Raw genomic sequence first — 20,019 nt, 5'->3', positions numbered from 1 at the left:
ACACATTGGAAAGTTCTCATTGGTTTAGATTTGGAGATCAGATGACAAGACCAGTCCTAAGACTACTTTTAATATGAAAACCGTTCTTGTGCATATGGCCCACAATAAACGTCTTAACTATGTAGTGAATACACACTCACATTAAACAAAATGTTAGCTAAACAATGTATGTGCAACATAATGAACAAAATGTTTATTATGTATACAGAGAGAGATTTCATTACATTACACATACACTACTTAGCTAGCATTTTGTTTATTGTACATGAACTACTGTACATTTTGTTTATTGTGTTGTACACGCACTATTTAGCTAATATTATGTTTACTGTATTAGACAGTGTAATAGCTAATATTATGTTTACTGCATTACACATACACTACTTAGCTAACATTATGTTCATTGTATTGTAAATCCACTACTTCCCATTTTACTTTTTGCATTGTACATACACTACTCAGCTAGCATATTCTTTATTGTGCTGTATGTACAATGCAAAAAGTAAAATGGGAAGTAGTGGATTTACAATACAATGAACATAATGTTAGCTAAGTAGTGTATGTATAATACAGTAAACATAAAACTAGCTAAATAGTGCGTGTATAACACAATAAACAAAATGTATAGTAGTGTATGTGTAATGCAATGAATTCTCTCTCGTGTATACATATGACGCCATGTCTGTTCATTCGGGCGAGCTCATTACTATATCCAGAGAAATGTGTATTTAAAAATAAGGCTTACTTAACTGAAAGCTGTGTAACTTTCATCAGTCTCGCGTAACGATCAGCACGTACCACTCTATTGTAATGGTAGGTTTGTTCTTGTACTGATGTGACGTCAGTTAAAAACAACAGACACTCCCTGGAAATGTGTGATAACAGCTTCGACGTGGCAGAGGCTCTAGATATGGCGACTTTTGTTATACATAGGAATCCAGGCTAAGAATCTAAACTCAAATTTAGAAATGACTTCTAATCCCTCCACAGTTGAAGTACAGACGACTACGAAAGGCCTCAGTGACATTCCTCTAACCCCTCCGTCCTCTCCCGAGTTACCTGACTGTCTCACCAATGTTGAACCCGAGTTTGTGGAAAATTTTCAAAACTTTCACCTACCGGCACTGCTACTAGAAAAACCAGATTCCGAACGTTCAACGTTACAGACCTGGGAATGCCATCTTAATCGGCAAGACGATAGATATGTCCAGCACAATCCAAATAGGTCAGCCACGAGGACTTTGGAGGCTAAACCACCAGAACCAGAAGCTATGACTGTAAACAAGAAAAGAATTCCGTCAATCGTCGATGGATTACTTGTGGAAATCTACAACCGGCGTTACAGTGCGGACAGTGATAACTTGACAGACTCTTCAGTTAGTGATGTGTTTGCAGCCCCACAGAACTTCACATCGGACTGTGAGAGTCACCACAGCGCCTGGTACTCGAAAACAACCCTGTACCATAAAGGTAAGCATTACTGACAGAGAGAATAACTACAGTATCCTAGAGGTAATTTTTTTTTTTATTTAATCAATACTAAGAGGACTTCTACAGAAGGCGTTGCAAAAATAAATAAGTTGTAATAAGTTCTGTTGATTTTTCGTGATGACGAGAAACCCACTTGAAGTAAAAATGTATTCTCAAGACGGCTGGTATGGGTATTAAAACTTTAATTAAAATAAAGTACAGAACAACGTTTCAACCTTCTTAGATTTTCTTCAGGTTAACAGTCTGTAACTGACCGTTGCTGGGCAGGTCTTAGGGAGAAGAGTGAAAAGGGGCATTAGATTGTAGAGGGCGATCCAATTAGATGTTAGGTTATTAATTAATTACCTACAATCTCGCACCCGTTTACACTCTCGTTCCTAAGACATGTCCAGCAACGGTCAGTTGCAAACTCTCTTTCTTAACCTGAAGATGACCTAAGGAGGTCAAAATGGTGTACTGTACTTTATTTTAATTAAAGTTTTAATACCCATACCAGCCATCTAGAGAATACATTTCTGTTCGTTTTGTTCTTGAACACAATGGACTATTTACCTTCGCTGTCCTTGCCACGGGTATTGAAACCCGGTTTGTAGCGTTATAATCAATCAGACTTGCCGCTGTGCCACTGAGGAAGTTTGAAATACGAGAAGTTATCATATAGTAATAGGAAAAAACAGAACACACATCTATGTAAATATAATGGTACTGTCTGTTGTCCATTCATGTAATTACTTCGCAGGGTAAAGATTGATCTTCATCAAAATTGCTTTGGAAGTTAATAATGTCCATGGGTGGAACATTTTCAGTTTTGCGTTTTTTTTACGTTTCTTACTATTACTTTGCTCTCTATTGACATATCTTCATTAAATTTGACAATATGACCTGTGGATCCATACTGAGATATAGCCAGACTCACGATTTCACATTTTGTGTTTTGCAGTTTTTATGAGTGTTTTTTTACAATCAAATGTAAGGGAAGCAACTTTTCGTGCCCTCAGATAACTTTTTATTAATCATGAATTTACATAACTACCGTCCTTGGAATGGATACTCCATAGTGAATTCTCAGAATAATAGTATGGTTATATCTAGAATGAGAAATTACGGAGAAGTGTTTTTTTTTGTTGTTTTTTACAATTGTCTTTACTGTGAAGAAGTTTTTTGGTATATGATACATATATCATATATGATAACATATATTAGCGTGTAATCAAGTATTGACTCACGAAGTAGAGCTGTAACATCAACAGTGATGCTTGATTTTCTTGATAAGGTTCTGTGTCACGTTGGTTAGTGTCAATGGATATCTATCTGTAACAAACTAAAGTTGAATATCACAAGTTCGTTGTACCAGACATTTTTCACATGTGCTAGTGTTAACACACACCAACTTTAGAGGACCTTTGACATAACCCATTTCCACTTCAAACCGATAAGAAAAATCTAACAACAAAGTACCAGTTTTAGACTGTGTGTTTTATAGATGCAATATTAAACAATATAAGCATATAAAGGTGTATTTTCTAGGACCTGACGCTGTAAAGTTCGCACAATTTTCCAGAGGTCCGGATTTTTATTCCCCCCCCCCAAAAAAAAAAAAAATAAAATCGGTTACCAAAAGAACACAGACAGACGACAAAATAATTATCTTCTGTTGATAGGAAATGAAGGATCGTCATTTTAACAAAGAAACTAAGAGTATCTCACAAACACACTTGTTTATGTCTCTTTAGGAGTTCAGGAGTTGGTACTGATCAAGTCACATCTCCTGAAACGTGTTCACCACCTTAATAATCGTTTGGTTTGCAGATTGAAGCTGAGGGACCATTTTCAAAATAAACGGAATCGAAAATACGATGTTATAACAGCCATTCTACAGGCAATCTCCCAGAAACGTAGTAAGTAATCTAACATTTCCAAATTATATTTCATACATGAGATGATACCTAACATTTGATGCTTAAAAACTACTCTTCACAAATAGCTTTGGGCTTAAGGAAAGGCACAACACTCGGGTTGATAGGGCTGTGTGTTCCTTTGTTTCTTTCAGATACCCTTTAATTCACCTTTATCATTGAAGCACTTGTGTCGAAATGTGCACTCTAATTTCCAAGTTGTCTGACTTGGAATCTTTCTGATGTCTACTTCAAGTATGAAGTTTTCTGTATGTGTACCAGTGTAATGTCTACTTTAACTATAGAGTTTTCTCTATTGATACCAGTGCAATATATACTTTAACTATACAGTTTTCTCTATTGGTACCAGTGTAACGTCTACTTTAACTATACAGTTTTCTCTATTGGTACCAGTGTAACGTCTACTTTAACTATACAGTTTTCTCTGTTGGTACCAGCGTAATGTCTGCTTTAACTATACAGTTTTCTCTATTGGTACCAATGTAACGTTTACTTAAACTTTGTTTTGTTCATAAAGTTACGTAAATCTTCTCAGAGCCGTGTCTTCCTAGAACTGATAGATAACGTTAACACCCACTGCCCAAGCACATTTTGGGCTAATACTGTTACCAAATAGTGGAAATTGACAGTCTATTTGTGAATTAAGGAACTGCAAACAATAAAATTTCTGATTCGTAGTCTGTGAATACTATGCACTAACGTACTTCCAAATTAAACATTATATGTGTAAGGTACCATAAATTATTGTGGATTGTTGGTGAGAGTACTTGTTCACGTGAATGAAGGGGTAAAAATTTTTTTAAACGAAATAACTTGTAATGAATATTCTTATCACAAATAATGTTAACTCTTTACATTTACTGACTTAGTAACTAATCACGTGGTTAATCTGTTTTCATGATAGGGATTGACACCAGAATAAGGTTCACTTTGGAACCTTTTCCAGGTGAAACAGGTTTCAGCCAATGGCATGATGCCATGAAAATGGTTGTTCGACTGCCAGCACGAATTCCTTCTTATTTCCGGAAAAGGGTGAGTGGGGGTGGATTCTAGGTGGCTTCTGGATGATTCAATAATCAAATCAAACTGCTGTCTAACTAACTGAAGAACATTTATTTACCCAGGTAACCCTTCAGCACAACATTCTTCCACACTAACTAGACAGCATTTGTTTACCCAGGTAACCCTCCATTACAACGTTCTTTCACACTAACTTAACAAAATTTATTTAGCCAGGTAACCCTTCAGTACAACATTCTTCCACACTAACTTAACAAAATTTATTTAGCCAGGCAACCCTTCAGTACAATGTTCTTCCACACTAACTACACAGCATTTGTTTACCCAGGTAACCCTTCACAACATTCTTTCACACTAAGTGAACAACATTTGTTTACCCAGGTACCCCTCCAGTACATTGTTCTTCCACACTAACTTAATTTTCGCTAATTTTGGTAATATTATTAACATTAAAATAACAAGATTTAAAATACATACTTCTGCTGATATTAATACCACTGAAAATGCAAAAGTTAAAATTAGTGAAACCTATAAACGTCCTAGGTTTAAATTTTAAAGGATATTTTGAATACGTTGGATGAACGTATTAATAGTTATTCTTTTGTGAAAACGTTATATTTGATTATTGTCATTGTGCAAATACAGCTCTGGTTGACGCTTGCCAGTAGATATGTCAACATCCAGAAAATTGACTGGAATGCCACCAAGCAGTTTTGCTTCAATGATAAGAGTAATCCAGATGACGATCGCCTTGGGACTCAGATCATCAAGGTTGGTACTTTTGAATATCTTGAATTCTTCTTGTAATTTAATGTTATTTTTCTTATTAATATTAATATAAGTGGCTTTGAGAGAGAACAGAACATAATGCTGCAAGTCTTTTAGTTGTACTTTCAAGATATTAGAATAAGAATTTCATAAACTTCTTTAAAGCCTACACTTTAATTTTACTTCTTTCTAACAAAAGTTTAATCTTAAGACCTATTTTATTTTCTGTTGAAGGAAATAGTGATACTGTTGTAAATTAGTTGGAGGTCAGGCTGAGAACTTTCAAAACAAAATCTAGAAAGCTTGTGTTGTTTACCCAACTAATTAAATTCTGTATGGCTTGAACTGAACTTTGACCTTCACATCACATTTTCCAAAACATTTCGCTCTATTGTGTAAAAATAATTTCTGGAGAACAAACCAACATGACATTAGAATATCAAGTACTTTAAATGTGACTTTCTTTTCCCCTTAAAACTTCAGTTTTTTTTTTTTTTTCATAGATGCTGTTAAACTAATATTGTTAACCTACACTGTTTTGCTATTAAGTTTTATTCAGACTAATCATATAGATAAGAAGACACAAAATGTTGTATTTTAAACTGATATTCTCCAATCATTTGTTATCAGAGCTGATTCAGTGATGTTGGTTTGTTTATCTTTATACCAGGATTAACGCAGTGTTAGGATTATCATGTTAGTGGTGGTGGTAATGTAAATTAGAAAGTTTTGTGAAACTATGCTCATTTTACATAGCATTAAACTCAAGATTAGCTTTCTCTGAGTAGGGTTTTTATTTCAGGACCTTCACAGGACATGATGTACCTTGTTCAGTGGTGAGGTTGTTTTTTCTTTAAGGATATTTACAGGACAGAATGTAGCTTGTTCAGTGGTGAGGTTGTTTTTTATTTCGGGATCTTCACAGGACAGGATGTAACATGTTCAATGGTAAGGTTGTTTTTTAATTCAGGATCTTCACAGGACAGGATGTAGCAAATTCAGTTGTGAAATTGTTTTTTATTTCACGATCCCCACAGGACAGGATGCAGCATGTTCAGTGATGAGGTTGTTTTTTATTTCAGGATCTTCACAGGACAGGATGTAGCTTGTTTAGTAGTGAAGCATGTGAATTTTATCAAGCCTTGTTAAAGCGAGTTCTTTTAGCGTATGCCCGCTGGAATAAGAGAGTAGGCTACTGTCAGGGCTTGAATATGTTGGCAGCCATTATTTTGGAAGTTATGGAATGGAAGGAGGAAGAAGCATTTAAGGTAAACCTCTCTAACAAAATTTATAAGATTGTTCATTTCTTTATCTATTTTCTGGACTACTTTGAGTTGTAGTAGGGTTCATTTCTGTAACTCACTCATGTGTTATTTTCACATTGCAAGTAACAAAAAACTGTAAAACTTATTTTCTTGGAAAGTTAGTGTGAATACTGGTTAGACCCTAAATAGAAAAAAAAAACATTATATAACAGCCTTTGATGAATATTCATTAATAAGCTAAACAAACTGGTGATGGAAAAGGCACATCCTGAGATGTCAAATTCTAATAATTCAAAACTGCTGTGTCACCAAATCTCATCCTGCACAACTCATATTCCTTTAACTGTAATGGGTATGTGTGTGACATAAATAATAAAATTGTCCAAATACTCTTCCTTTGTCATATTCATATTTGAAGCCACGAAGATTTTATAAGACATGTTGTGATATTATTGATGTTTTTTAATGTTATCAAATTTGTTCTCTGGAAACATCAATTGATCAGCTGTGTTTAAGTTTTCAATTTAGAAGACTTTGGAAGAAAGTGATGGCAAACCAGTCCATAGTTTAGAATTTGGTAACATCAATAGGACTTGGACGGGTGGATAGAAATTGACATGTACATAAGACTTGAATGGGTACGTGAGACTTTGGTAGGTGGATAAGTCTTGGATGGATAGATAGAAATTGGACAGGACTTTAATGAATGAATAGAACTTGGATGAGTGTGTAGAACTTTGGCTGGTGGGTAGGACTTTGACAAGAGGATAGAATTTTGATGAGTAGATACGACTTGAATAGGTGGATAGAAATTGGACATTTGTAGGATTTAGCAGCAAATCAGTTTCAGGTGCAAAGTAGTTGCTTCTTCTTAGCAACACTACTACATCTACCATTTTTAACCATAATCTATCAAACTCAGAAATATGTTGAGTTTGATTGAACATGCGATGCTGTGTTAATGAAGGAAGTTTCACTAATATTTTTAGAACCAGCAGAATTTAGGTAACCAACATTCTTCTAGTAAAAATAATAAAAATTATTTTGAACAAACAAACTTCGACATTCCTACTTATAGTTTTGAACATTTAAAGTTCATTATGTTTATTAAGACGTGTTACCTCATGAATGTATCTTTATAATTTTATATATTTCTCTAGGTGATGATATTTCTGATAGAAAGTGTTCTGCCTTCAGGGTACTTCGCTGACAACCTGCGAGGCTTATCTGTAGATATGGCTGTGTTCCGAGAACTATTAGATGCACGTATTCCTGAATTATCTCGTCATTTAGAGAATCTTCAGTTACAGGCCAGGGTTTGTTCAACAGGTACACCATACAGTTATAATAACAATCCCTTGAAGAATATGAATTTTATACTTTGTTAAGTCAAATATTTATTTATCAAGGATTTTGAAAATTTCTCTTGGCTTCTTAAATGTTAGTTAGTTCAAACTCTAAAACATGAAGCTTCTTCTATTAATAGTAAATTCATTATGATGAAGTTTTCTAATTAAGTTGTTTTTTGTATTTTATTCATTGTGTTTTTGTTTGTTTCTGTACTGTGTTAATGTAATAATATTTGTTCCAATAATAGCACAAGCCAGAAGTGGATAAGAACAATACCAATTTATATTTAAAAATCACGTGCTAGATGTACTTTGACAGGGTCCCTGAAAGTATTGTGTTTCAAAAGTAACAAATAATTTTACTTCTTGCTTTTGAAGCTTTTTATGTCATGCTGTGCTGAAGCCTACAGCATGAATAATTCTTCTCATGATTTGTGGTATGTGCACAATTTACTGACATCATAACATCACAAGTTCTGTCATAAATGTATCTTGCATGACATTATTTCATAGCCTATTAACTAACTGACAGACAACACACTATTGTTAAAATTGGTGACTCCTCCAAGTAGCCTTTGACCCCTTTCTAATGAAACAAACAGGTAATGGTGGGTTTAACTATAACTGGGCACCAATTTCCATCTTTTATATAGAATTTAGTAGGATTTTGATCCCTAGATCATGTGATATGCATTTACCAATGAGACGAACATAGATTTCTAATTATATGGGTAACAAGATTGAATTGTTCCACATTGTATAGGGTTAAGTGAGGGATTGTGTTTCTGTGATTATTGTTCCTCTGGGTACATTGGTTATTAGCTTCTTCAAAAGTGTTTTTAATTATCTTTTATAGTACCATCCTTTAAAGCTAAATGTGTAAGTGAGCTATTTTTGCTTAAGAAAAAGGCTATCCATTGATCTAAACAGCTTTTTAGTATATACATATTTGGTTTACATGGCAAGGTTTTAACAGGTGTGAGTTAACTGTAACCTACTTTATTTTAATTAATATGTTTACTCACAAAGTGGCTTTACAGTTAGTTCTTGGGTGCTTAAAGCAGTAAAACCTGTAATACAGATGTTTACTGTCACATACTTCTTTCCCATTGTATATGTTAAACTATCATATTGGATAATCCCAAAATGACTGAGTTAATAATTATGCAGCCATTCACATAGCTATGTTGTGACAGTTTTTTACATAACTCTGATTATCGTAGTTATTTGTAAGTGGGACATTGTAGGGTAAGGTTTACGTAATACCTAGACATGCTGTTCACTTGAATAAGAAGTTTCCTGTTTCACCATAGGCATTTGTGAATGATAAATTAACTTTACAGTTTAGACAACCAAGTCATGATACTAACAATTCCTTTGCAACTTGTCTGGTCAAAATATAATAACAGACTGTATTTTACCTAATCTTCCACAGATTTAGGGAAGCTTACTAATTCTTGTCTTGGATACAAACAAAGACTGGTTTTGTCTAATAGTCTATCTGTGATCTAATTATCCACAACTACAAGTAAATAGTACATTTCTTGGAGAGCTTATGTCAGTTTTTCTATAGGTGACCCCCTACTGGATGGTATGTTTTGACTGCTCATGTTTCAACTTGGAGTATTTCTTATGACTCTTTTATTTCTTAAGTGACTGTCCATATAAAATTATATTCAAGTAATTAGTTTGTTAATTGTCCTTCGGTTTCCTATAGAATGAATGTTTTCATGCCAGCAGGAGTGTTCTAAGTTAGTTGATTATCTACTGTTAAGTAATCAAAATCTGTCATTATTTTTTCTGACCTCAACCATTAATCTGTTGGCTTATTAAACTAGTCCTAGTAAGTTTCATGTGTAATTCTTCTGTAGTTGCAGAAGCATTTATGATACATTTCTGCAGTCAAATTAGACTTAGTTAAGAATGCAATCTCCCCCAACTTGGGCTTCATTTACTATTAGGTTACCATATGCCTCCATGGCCTTCCCTAATAAGTTTCTCATTATCTTAATCCTCCAGTGTTCTCTTGTCCAAACCTCAATTTCTGATCGTACATGTTTTATACAATGAAGATGATCCATTTTGTGGTTAGTATCTATCAACCAGAGCTAGCTAGTTCACTTATCATAATTTTTGGCTTGATAACTGGAAATATTCTGATGGTATACAGAAGCTATTTTGTTTTGGAATCTTTCCCCAAGAAGAAGGGGGAAAAAAAACCTCGTAAACAGAGAACACTTCCACTTTTTATATTTTGTTAATTTTACTTTAAAGACACAAGTACTTAATCATTTAAGTGAGTCAGTTATTATCTTAAATGAAGCAAATAGGATCTAATGAGAACATTAGAGATTTAGTAACAAAAGAAGGAAGGGGAGCATTATCAAACATTGCCCTTTATACAGTTAAGCTTTCTTAATGGGTACCCTGAAATAATATTACTGGCATGCAATTCGTGTAAATATCAGTGAAACATTTACTCTATAATGATGCAACAACAATAATGAACAGTAGAACATCTCTTCTGTAGGTACAAACTATGAACCACCCCTAACAAACGTTTTCACTATGCAGTGGTTCCTCACTTTGTTCTCAACTTGTTTACCCAAGTCAACAGTTCTTAAAGTGTGGGATCTTGTCTTCCTTGAAGGAAATGAAGTTTTGTTAAAAACTGCTTTAGCAATGTGGGAAGGTCTATCTCAGTAAGTACCAATGTTTTTATATTATATTTTATTTTATAACTAGCTGGAGTACCTGTCCCCTTGATGGAAGTTATATAAATTCATGATTAATGAAAGGTTATCTTAGGACATGAACAGTTGCTTCCTTTATGTGTAATTGCAAAAAACTAAAAAAAACACATAAATACTGCAAATCAGCTTGTATTTCTTCATGGACCTAAGAGATCATCATGCCAAATTTGGGGAAGGTACACTAACATGGGGCAAAGTGGTAATAAAAGGTGCCCATAAAACCTGCAACTTTGCATGTATCTTCCCATGAATCCATCATCCCAAATTTGGTGAAGATCCATCAACAGGAGATGAAGTATAGGTAAAAAAATATAAAAATGCTAATAAAAACAGCAAAAATGGAAAAACTGAATATTTATATATATCTCCCTATGGATCCAATAAACGTTTTTTATCAATTTTGATTAAGATCCATCAAAATGAAACAAAGCAGTGGTAAAATATCAAAAATGCCCATAAAACTATAAAAGAGCAAAATACAAAACAGTAAATTTGTATGTATCTCTCCATGGGCCTAATGAACTTCCACACCAATTTTGGTGAAGATCTAGCCACACCCTGAAATACTATTGTATAAATACAGATTTAGTATTTCATCCATTTTCCTGAATAACAATATTTCTTTAAAATGTATAGGGCGAAAACACTTACCAGTAGTTTGGATTTAATATAACACTGACAAGGTCATCCAAATCCTATTAACTTTCATTTGTAAAAAGTAGATGGAAAAAGTACTAAAAACATTAAACAAATTAGGTAAGAGATTAAGGTGATTAAGAGCTGACAATGTACACTAAGAGTGCTACTGCTACATGTCCATGATGCACACTTATAGCACTCAGAATGTGCACTAATAATGCTGTTACTGAGTGTCATGATGTGCACTAATAGTATTGTTACTTAGGGTCACAATTTGTACTAATAGTACTGCTACTAAGTGTCACAATGTGCACTAATAGCTGCTACTAAGCATCACAATGTGCACTAATAGCTGCTACTAAGTGTTACAATGTGCACTAATGCTGTCATTAAGTGTCATAATGTGCAACAAGATAATTTTGTTGACAGTTCAATTTTATTGATATTTATATTTTTGACTACTCACTTAAATAAGACAACTTTGTTAAAAGCTCATATTGTTGACAGTGAAGTGTTGAGTGTAGAGACAGCAGATGAGTTTTATAGTACAATGGGACACCTGAACAGAGAAATGTTAGAGTTTGGATTGATGGATTCAGGTGAACTTATACAGGTAAGATACAGTTTACTTTTACAGTTAGTGTGGAGACATGATTTGTAGTACAACAACAAATTTTCTGTTTAACTACTTACTTCAAAGTGATCTTATAGTATTGCTGTTATGTGTGTTATATTTCGATATAACATTTTGTTTGGAATGACATGAAACGTATAGGTCCATTTTGGCTATTCCATCCTCTAAGTTAAATTAAAATAATTTGAAAAATAAATAAAAAAATCTTAAAGCTAACTCTTATCATTCATTTAATTGTCAAGCTTTTTCTGAAACTCACTAACATTTACTGCCTCTACAACATCCAAAGTCAATCCATTCCACAGGCCAACCATCCTGTTAGAAAAATAAAACTGTTTTAGCTGCAGATGATTCCTACCCTGCCAAAAGTTATATTTGTGTCTCCTAGTACTGCTATTCTCACTGTTAGATATAAAAAAAAACAATCCACACTATCAATTCCATTTACAGTCATAAACGTCTCAATCAGATACCTTTACACTCTTTTATGTATGAGAAAACAAGTTCAGAGATCTTAACCTACCCCCATGTGATAACATTTCCATCTCAGGCATCATCCTAGTAACCCTTCTCTGAACCTTTTCCAATGATTCAATGTCCTTCTTAAGGTTAGGAGCCCAAGACTGAACACAATATTCTAAATGCGGCCTAACCAATGACTCATACAATGAAATTATAACCACTTTAGACTTGTATTGAGTATATCTGAGTACAACCTAAAATCCAATTCACTCTACCACTAACAACAGCACACTGCTTGGATGGCTTTAGAGACTGATCAACCATTACACCAAGATCTATTTCTTTCATGAAATTGTTAAGTTTATTATTGTCCAAATTATACTAATAATTCAAACTCTGATAACCAACATACATTATTTTGTAATTATTATAATTGAAACCCATCTACCATTTATTTGTCCAACTCACTAACTGATCTAAATCCTTTTATAAATCGGCAGCATCCTCTTGAAAGCCAGCAACACCCAAGATCTTGATACAATCTACAAATTTAGGCAACTTATTGACCATTCCTTCATTTATGTCATTGATGTAACTAATACAGAGCAAAGGTCCTAAGACTGAGCCATGTGGTACTCCACTTGTAACATTACTCCAGTTTGATTGAACTCCATTTATAACAACCTTCTACTTTCTTCCATCAAGCCACTCTTCTATCCAAGTAGTTAACATATCTCCCATACACTTATAGAGATAAGTTTCTTTACAAGCCTTTTATATGGCACTTTGTCAAATGTGCTTTTTGGAAATCCAGATATGCAAAACCTACACCCTTACCCTTATCTACATAAACAGTAACATTTTCAAAGAATATCAAAGATTTGTAAAGCAAGAATTTTCTTCAGTGAATCCATGTTGATCATCCAGTAAAATTCTAAACTTTCTTAAATGACATTACAAAACATCTTTAAATGTGCTTCCCAAATTATTCACACAACTGATATAAAGTTAATTGGTCTATAATTACTGGGCCAATTTCTATCATCTCCCTTGAAAAGAGGAGTTACATTAGATAACTTCCAAACCTCTGGTATCAGCCAACTGTTCAATGACTGACAAAATACAGAAGTGGCTCACATATCCAATCTTTAACTTTCTTCACAACTGTTTCAGAAATGTTGTCTGGCCCTAGAACCTTATAATTTTTTAAACTTTTCAATTATTTCTTAACCAGCTCAGAATTAATGCAGTCATCATCTTGTTCCATTTTCTTTCCATCTATCAACCATTCAAGATATTGAATACTGCTTAAATTTTTGTTAGTAAAAAAAAAAAAAAACACCAAATGTAATAACCTAGTCATTTCCCAATCATCAGATACTAGCCTTCCTTTATCATCCTTCTGGGGTCCTATCTCCATTCTAACATTGTGTTTACCCTTAATGTATTTAAAGAAATCCACAGTGTTAATTTTCAGATAACCATTTCTGAAACATCTTTTTATCCTAATTTCTTGTTTAACCAACATTCTTGATTTTCTACAATTTTCTAAGTCTTCTTTGATACCAGCCAATTTAAACTTGCTGAATTTATGATGCTTTTCTTTAATTTTATCTTTTAAATTCTTTGGAGCCACCCTGGTTTTTTACTTGCACCTACCCTTTTCTATCTACAAGGAGTATATTTGCCTTGAATATTGAAAAATTCATCTTTAGAAATTTTCCACATCTGATCAGTGTCTCCAAATAACCCAGCTGTCCAATTCATAAAAGATAATTCTTGTCACTTCCCTTCAAAATTTGTTTTGAAATTTGTAACCAAAATATTATTATTCCTTATCTCAATATGCAGCAAAATATAAAACCTAATACAGCAATGATCATTTGCACCAAGATGTTCCCCAATTTCTACACTCTCAATCATTTATATATTTGAAGTTAACAATAAATCTAAAATAACATTGTTTCTAATAGATTCCCTGACTAATCTGTGAAGAAATCCATTTTGAACAGTTTCCAAAACTTTTCTCTGTCATGGTTTCACTCTAGTGTTTCCTAAACTTTATGCCTGAATTTACAATCAGATGAAATCTTCATCTCATTGTAGTTTTTCAATATTTTCATCAATATCATGTGGTGATATGTAACAAATTCCCACCAAAGGCCTTAATCCTTCATATCCACTAAAGTAAACCAAACTTTACTCAATCTCCTTGTTATTATCTTTATTATCCTCAACTTCAGTGGATGTAACTCACATTTTACAAACAAAGCCACTTATTCCCTTCTTTAATACTTTATCCCTATTGAATAGCCTGTAACCCTGTATTTCAAAAAAACTTCTGTCATCAAAAATCATTTGTTTAACCATGCTTCAGTTATTCCCATTACATAAAAATTCTCCATTCCTACCTGTGCTTTATAGTTATCTATTTTATTTCTTATACTTCTGTCATTACAATAGTAACAATTAAGCCTACTATTATAACTACTTCTGTACTAATTTCCAATGCTAAACTTTTCTGCCTCTTATTCTTTTTACATTTAGTTTATCTTTACCTTCACCACTGTCTAGTTCTAGTGTAAAACTTCCCTTACAGCTGAGCTAATAGTCTTAGCAAACAAGCCAGAAGCTACAATATTTAAATATAAACCATCCATTCCAAACAGCTCCTTTCTTACATTGAACTGATCCCAGAAGTCCAACTAGCTTATCTGCTTATCTTTACATACTAACCTAAGCCTACCATTTAGCCCTTGAGACCTAATTATAAATTCATCCCTACAGTTAATTCTTAGCATACGTCAAACAAAATTAAGTTATGGTCTTTTACTTTTAAAACAACAACAACAAAATTCTAAACAATCCACATGTAAATATTATCATAATATGAAGGCTTACAGTTACCAAGTTACATCATTAGTTACCTTGTTTACCTGAAGAGGAGAAATCTTGTCCATCTAGCTTAGATCCTATGACCCCTCCTTCAAGATTTAGATTCCAAGTTAATATAAAATTCTATGAGAAAATAAAATTTTAGTGAAAGCTAAATATACCAATAAAATTACTTAAACAAAGGTTTTAATGCTTTAATAATAATAGCAGTAATAATCAAAATAATCCTGGAAAACTACATTCATGTGAGTTTTTCATAATAATATTGTGTCATATGATTAATTAATTAATGTACAGTGACATGTAAAAACAATGAATAAGAGTTGATTCACTTTTGTTACCTTTTCCAAAATTTCTGTTAGCTGGCACTACCACTCAGGCTGCTCCAATAAACTGAATTTGCATCACTCATTATTTTGATTTTTCAAAGGTTACAGTTTAGTTTCATCATATGGTTATTTAAATTTCTCAAAGGTTACAGTTGTTTAGTTTCATCATATGGTTATTTAAATTTCTCAAAGTTTACAGTTGTTTAGTTACATCATCTGGTTATTTTAAGTATTGAAAAACAATTTTGAATATTCAAAATATAATGCTTTTAATAACTATTAAAGTACAAAAATAACATTGTGTTAATGTAAAAACCTGAGTAGTGGCTATTTTTTGCAGAAAATTTGCACTATGGAACCATTTCTTCAATTAACAGAGCTACGAGACAAATACAACTATAACATTTATCCACTCCCTCCATGTGACAGTGATAATGATGTGAGTGGACTATCAACCAGTAAAGAGTGGTGTTTGTCCACCTTTTTAAATATGACTTCATTTAAAGGTAGGTTTATTAGTTGAATGTGTGCTAAATTGTTAGGATAGTATGTTAACAAATGTACTCTGCTGATATTTAATGTCAAATGGAGTTGCTGTCAGAAAATCTGAAGTTTAAAACTTACATTGTAACAGGTTTAAGAAGAGTTCTTTAAATTAATGTTCATGTTACATGTATTTAAACACCAGATCCTAACAATGAACACCTAACTTCATGACAGAAATTTTCAAAATGGGTGATTTCTTTTCACAACTTAATAATCTCTCTAAGTAGTAGGAGAAAAAATAAAGTATACTAATGAAAGGTCTTTGTAAATTAATCACAACTAGAAGAAAATATCACTAAAAGGTTTGTTTATTATATTCAGTCCTAGAAAATAAACTGAAAGATTTGCTGACTGTAACTATTAAGTTGTTTATAATGGAAAGCTACACAACTGGCCATCTGTGATCTGTCCACTGCAAGAATTGAACCCTAGAATTTAGTTTTTTAAGACTGTAAAACTGCAGTTGATCCACTGAATTGAAAGGAAGTAGCAACTGCTGAAAGTTTATTTAATGTGTCCATTTCAACTAAGTATTTAGAATGACTGAAAGTAGGTAGTTTACACTATTAATGAAATGATAATTTATCATTTTTTACAATGAAAAAGTGGAAGTATTTACATGAAAATAAAAAACATAAAAACTGTCTATGGTTTTTGTATCTTCATTCAAATTTGCTTGTCCAACATGGACATTTTTAGATGACTTTGTAATTCAGCAGAGTTTATTCTTTTGTAAAGTTCATTTGAAAAATCAATTCACTCATCAGTTTAACAGTTCTCAACTGAAGTTTTTACTTCTACCAGCACATGAGTTGTTACACTAAAAGCTTTGGCATAACTCCTAAACTGTATAAATTATATATATTTACTATTTATTTTTCTATAAACGTTGCAGTAAATAACTGTATCTTTAAGAGTGGCTATAAGGCTTGACAGTCATACAAATATCATTTTTCTCTTTGAGTATATCTTCCAGAAATTCTCCAAATTTTAACAGAAATTGTTCAGTTTAAATTTCTGTTCACAAACTGTCAGAACTTATTTGTTAGAACTTTGAATATTAACATTCCACAAGAAAATTTATCATTTTCAACATATAAAATGTGATAAAAACAAATTATTCAACTAAAAACTGACCATAATTAACTAAATATTTTCCAACAACATCACCACAAAGTACTGTTTATGATGAGAATTATTTGTTTATTTCAATTTTCATTAACAGGTACTTCTAGTAAGACATTAGAAGAATTTCCAAGCAGGTCAACTACAAGTGATAGTAGTCAGGTGATGTCATTCTCCAACACACATGTTGAGAGAACATCTTTGGATATTTCTGCTCTTAAAAGACAGTATATCAAGTTGTGTGAGCAACAAAGACAGGCTCATATTGTACTTACTGGTAAGTCACATAAGACAAAGACAGGCTTATATCATAGTTATTAATAAGTCAGACAAGACAAATACAGGCTCACATGGTACTTACTGGCAAGTCACACAAGACAAAAACAAATGTATATCAAACTCATTGGTAAGTCACACAAGACAAAGATAGGCTCATATCATACTTACTTGTAAGTCACACAAGACAAATACATGCTCATATGGTACTTACTGGCAAGTCACACAAGACAAAAACAGACGTATATTGTATTTATTGGTAAATCATACAAAACAAAGATGGGCTCATATTGTACTTGTATCATTTCATTTCTGTCCTATAATGCCAAGAAGATATTGCCTCCCCCTAACTTTAGTTGACCATTAAAGTTAGGGGAAGCTTGTTTCTTTGTGAGATAACTAGAGCTTCTTTGATATTTGTACTCATTTAACTGGATTAAAAACAACATATTTTAGACCATCAAGTTTAAATGTAAATTTGCATAACTATCAGTAACAGTCTGTTATTTACCATAGTATTCTTTTTTTTCAGGAGACTTCAGAGAATCTACTAAACTTAAACAGAAGACCTCAATGGTTATGAATCACCTCTTACTTAAAAGAAAACCTTTGGTAAGTAAATACAAAAATGGAATGCAAACAAGGTTCATTCTGAAAACCCCAATCTGCAGTAAGAATTGTGTTCAACAACTAGTTCCGAAAGTTTCTTTATCTGGTGCCAACATGCTAATGAGGATTCCTGGAGAAACAGAATATGACATGAAGAAATCACTAGTTGAAGTGTGCAATAAACTGTATTCTAACAATCTTTCAAGAGAAGTTAAAGAAAAATTAGAAGCATTAGAAAGTACAGTTGATTTTTTGGACGTAAGACTGAATGAAAGTGAAGATGATAGCGACAACAATGCACTTTCTGTAAACCAAAATATTTTAAAATAAAGAGAACATGAAGAGTAAATCCCAGGTACCAATATTTTTTGTAGAGCATGATATTGTCACATTGTCTCTATTAAATATATTTTCTTCACTTTAACATTAAATGTAATAAAAATCATTTACATAAGAATCATATCAGTATTTTTACAGTGGTAACAGAGTTGTTATATATGATAACAAACGATGTTTAAAGTATGTAAATAACACAATACTGTGTGAAGTAATTTAGAATAAATATTAAATCCAAAATAATGAAATAACAACACATTTAAAGTGTTGATAACTGTATCCATGTGAATATGGTATTGTTCTGCTATTGTAGGTCTATTAAATAAAGTTTTTTATTACATCTTAATTTGGATATATATTCTATAGACCTCTAGAAGATTAATCTAAATTTTCTTCCATACTAAACATTATGTCCATGACATGGGAATTGACAGAAAGGGACATCGTTTTCCACCATTAAAAAAACAAAAAATTGTCATTTCATGGAAATGTAACCAGATAGAACATAAAGTATAATTAACTTTGGAAAAGTAAATACTCTTTGAATATTTTGTGATGTGCAAAAGATAGATTGTCAATATTTAAAATATTCTGTAACAGGAAATGTAATTGATTGTTTTCTATTTACATCTTCCTGTGAAAGCACTATATTCCATGTTCTAAGTATTGATACTTTTCATATCAGGTTATTTCTTTTCAGAACAAGATAAGTCTTTGTTAACTTAGAACAGGGGTCACCAAACTTTTTTCACAGAGAGCCAGATATCTTAAGAAATGAGAAGCGTGGGCCGCATGATCATTATGTTCAATACTCATAAGCTAGAACGAAAAATCTCTGTAAAAGACTTAACACTAAGTTTAGGATGCCACATTAGCCATGTGGGAGTAGCATGCAATACACATATATAATAAAAAACAAACAGAAATACAACCAACATTTTTATTTACCAAAGGGTTATCAAAGAAGGAGACATTAGCAAAAACAATTGTCACATCGCACATAGTGAGTACACATCTGAATTTTACTAAGCCGCAAAAAAGTTAGTAAGGTTTATGAAATTGGCATTTGGCTTTCAAAATATGTTCAATGTTCTGTTTTGAATTACTACATCCAATCATTAGAATTGCTTTCAAATGTTCATCAGTCATCCTTGATCAATGTACCGATTTTACATACTTCATTTTGAAAATGCTTGTTCACAGACATAAGTTGTTCCGAACACCGATGCCATACCAGATGCGAACTTATTCAGCTTTGGAAAATCATCTTCAGGTATGCAGCTGTAGAATTCAATAAGTTGCCCCTCTCTGTGTTTTGCTTTTAACAAGTCATTTCCTTGCAAATCAATGACCTCCAGCTGAAGTTCCACTGGCACGTCATCAATGACACAATCAAAAGGATTCTGAAAAAGGAGAATGTCACTTTTGATTCTGTCGATATATCCGAAAATCTCTCTAAAAAATGCTTATATAGATCACCAATAATCTTTCTCTCAAACTCCAGGTCGACATCTTCTGTGATTCCAGCATCAAACTCATTGAAACACTGAAAATGAGAGAGGTTTCCTCCTTCCAAATGTGCTTCAAACAATGACAGCTTTCTCTG

The 20,019-nt window shown here is 32.8% G+C and overlaps 2 protein-coding genes across 7 annotated transcripts in view; one reads left to right on the top strand and one right to left on the bottom strand.

Moving 5' to 3' along the window:
* LOC143244042 (exocyst complex component 6-like) overlaps positions 1-20,019 on the bottom strand; it is a 285,728-nt gene that overhangs the window by 263,408 nt on the left and 2,301 nt on the right. For 3 of the 5 annotated variants that reach the window (XM_076488022.1, XM_076488020.1, XM_076488021.1), the window contains exon 1: positions 15,225-15,357. In XM_076488022.1, the coding sequence (XP_076344137.1) occupies positions 15,225-15,257 (33 nt within the window). In that variant the 5' untranslated portion in view covers positions 15,258-15,357. Of the gene's footprint in view, positions 1-15,224; positions 15,358-20,019 lie in introns of those variants that run through there. The other 2 variants (XM_076488019.1, XM_076488023.1) reach the window with 2 other exon arrangements.
* Positions 781-18,426, top strand: LOC143244041 (TBC1 domain family member 30-like). 2 transcript variants are annotated; one of them, XM_076488016.1, is made up of 11 exons: positions 783-1,470; positions 3,225-3,389; positions 4,312-4,439; positions 5,073-5,198; positions 6,278-6,463; positions 7,621-7,789; positions 10,340-10,511; positions 11,709-11,814; positions 15,862-16,027; positions 17,293-17,469; positions 18,001-18,426. In XM_076488016.1, the coding sequence occupies exons 1-11, from the start codon at positions 969-971 to the stop codon at positions 18,405-18,407; spliced, it is 2,304 nt and encodes a 767-aa protein (XP_076344131.1). In that variant the 5' UTR covers positions 783-968; the 3' UTR covers positions 18,408-18,426. The 2 variants fall into 2 exon arrangements, with proteins under 2 accessions (XP_076344133.1, XP_076344131.1); XM_076488018.1 differs by lacking the exon at positions 11,709-11,814 and having other exon boundaries at positions 781-1,470; positions 15,846-16,027.

This window comes from Tachypleus tridentatus, chromosome 2 (assembly GCF_004210375.1).
Source record: "Tachypleus tridentatus isolate NWPU-2018 chromosome 2, ASM421037v1, whole genome shotgun sequence".
NCBI lineage: Eukaryota > Metazoa > Arthropoda > Merostomata > Xiphosura > Limulidae > Tachypleus > Tachypleus tridentatus.
The sequence above is the reverse complement of the archived record's forward strand: the minus strand, read 5'-3'. Positions and strand labels throughout refer to the sequence as shown.

Bases quoted from the DNA above. Each gene is read 5' to 3' on its own strand.
- LOC143244041 (XM_076488016.1), top strand. From the start codon at position 969: ATGACTTCTAATCCCTCCACAGTTGAAGTACAGACGACTACGAAAGGC. The intron at 3,390-4,311 runs GTAAGTAATCTA...TTTTCATGATAG, and splicing joins GGCAATCTCCCAGAAACGTA to GGATTGACACCAGAATAAGG. The intron at 5,199-6,277 runs GTTGGTACTTTT...TTTTTATTTCAG, and splicing joins TTGGGACTCAGATCATCAAG to GATCTTCACAGGACAGGATG.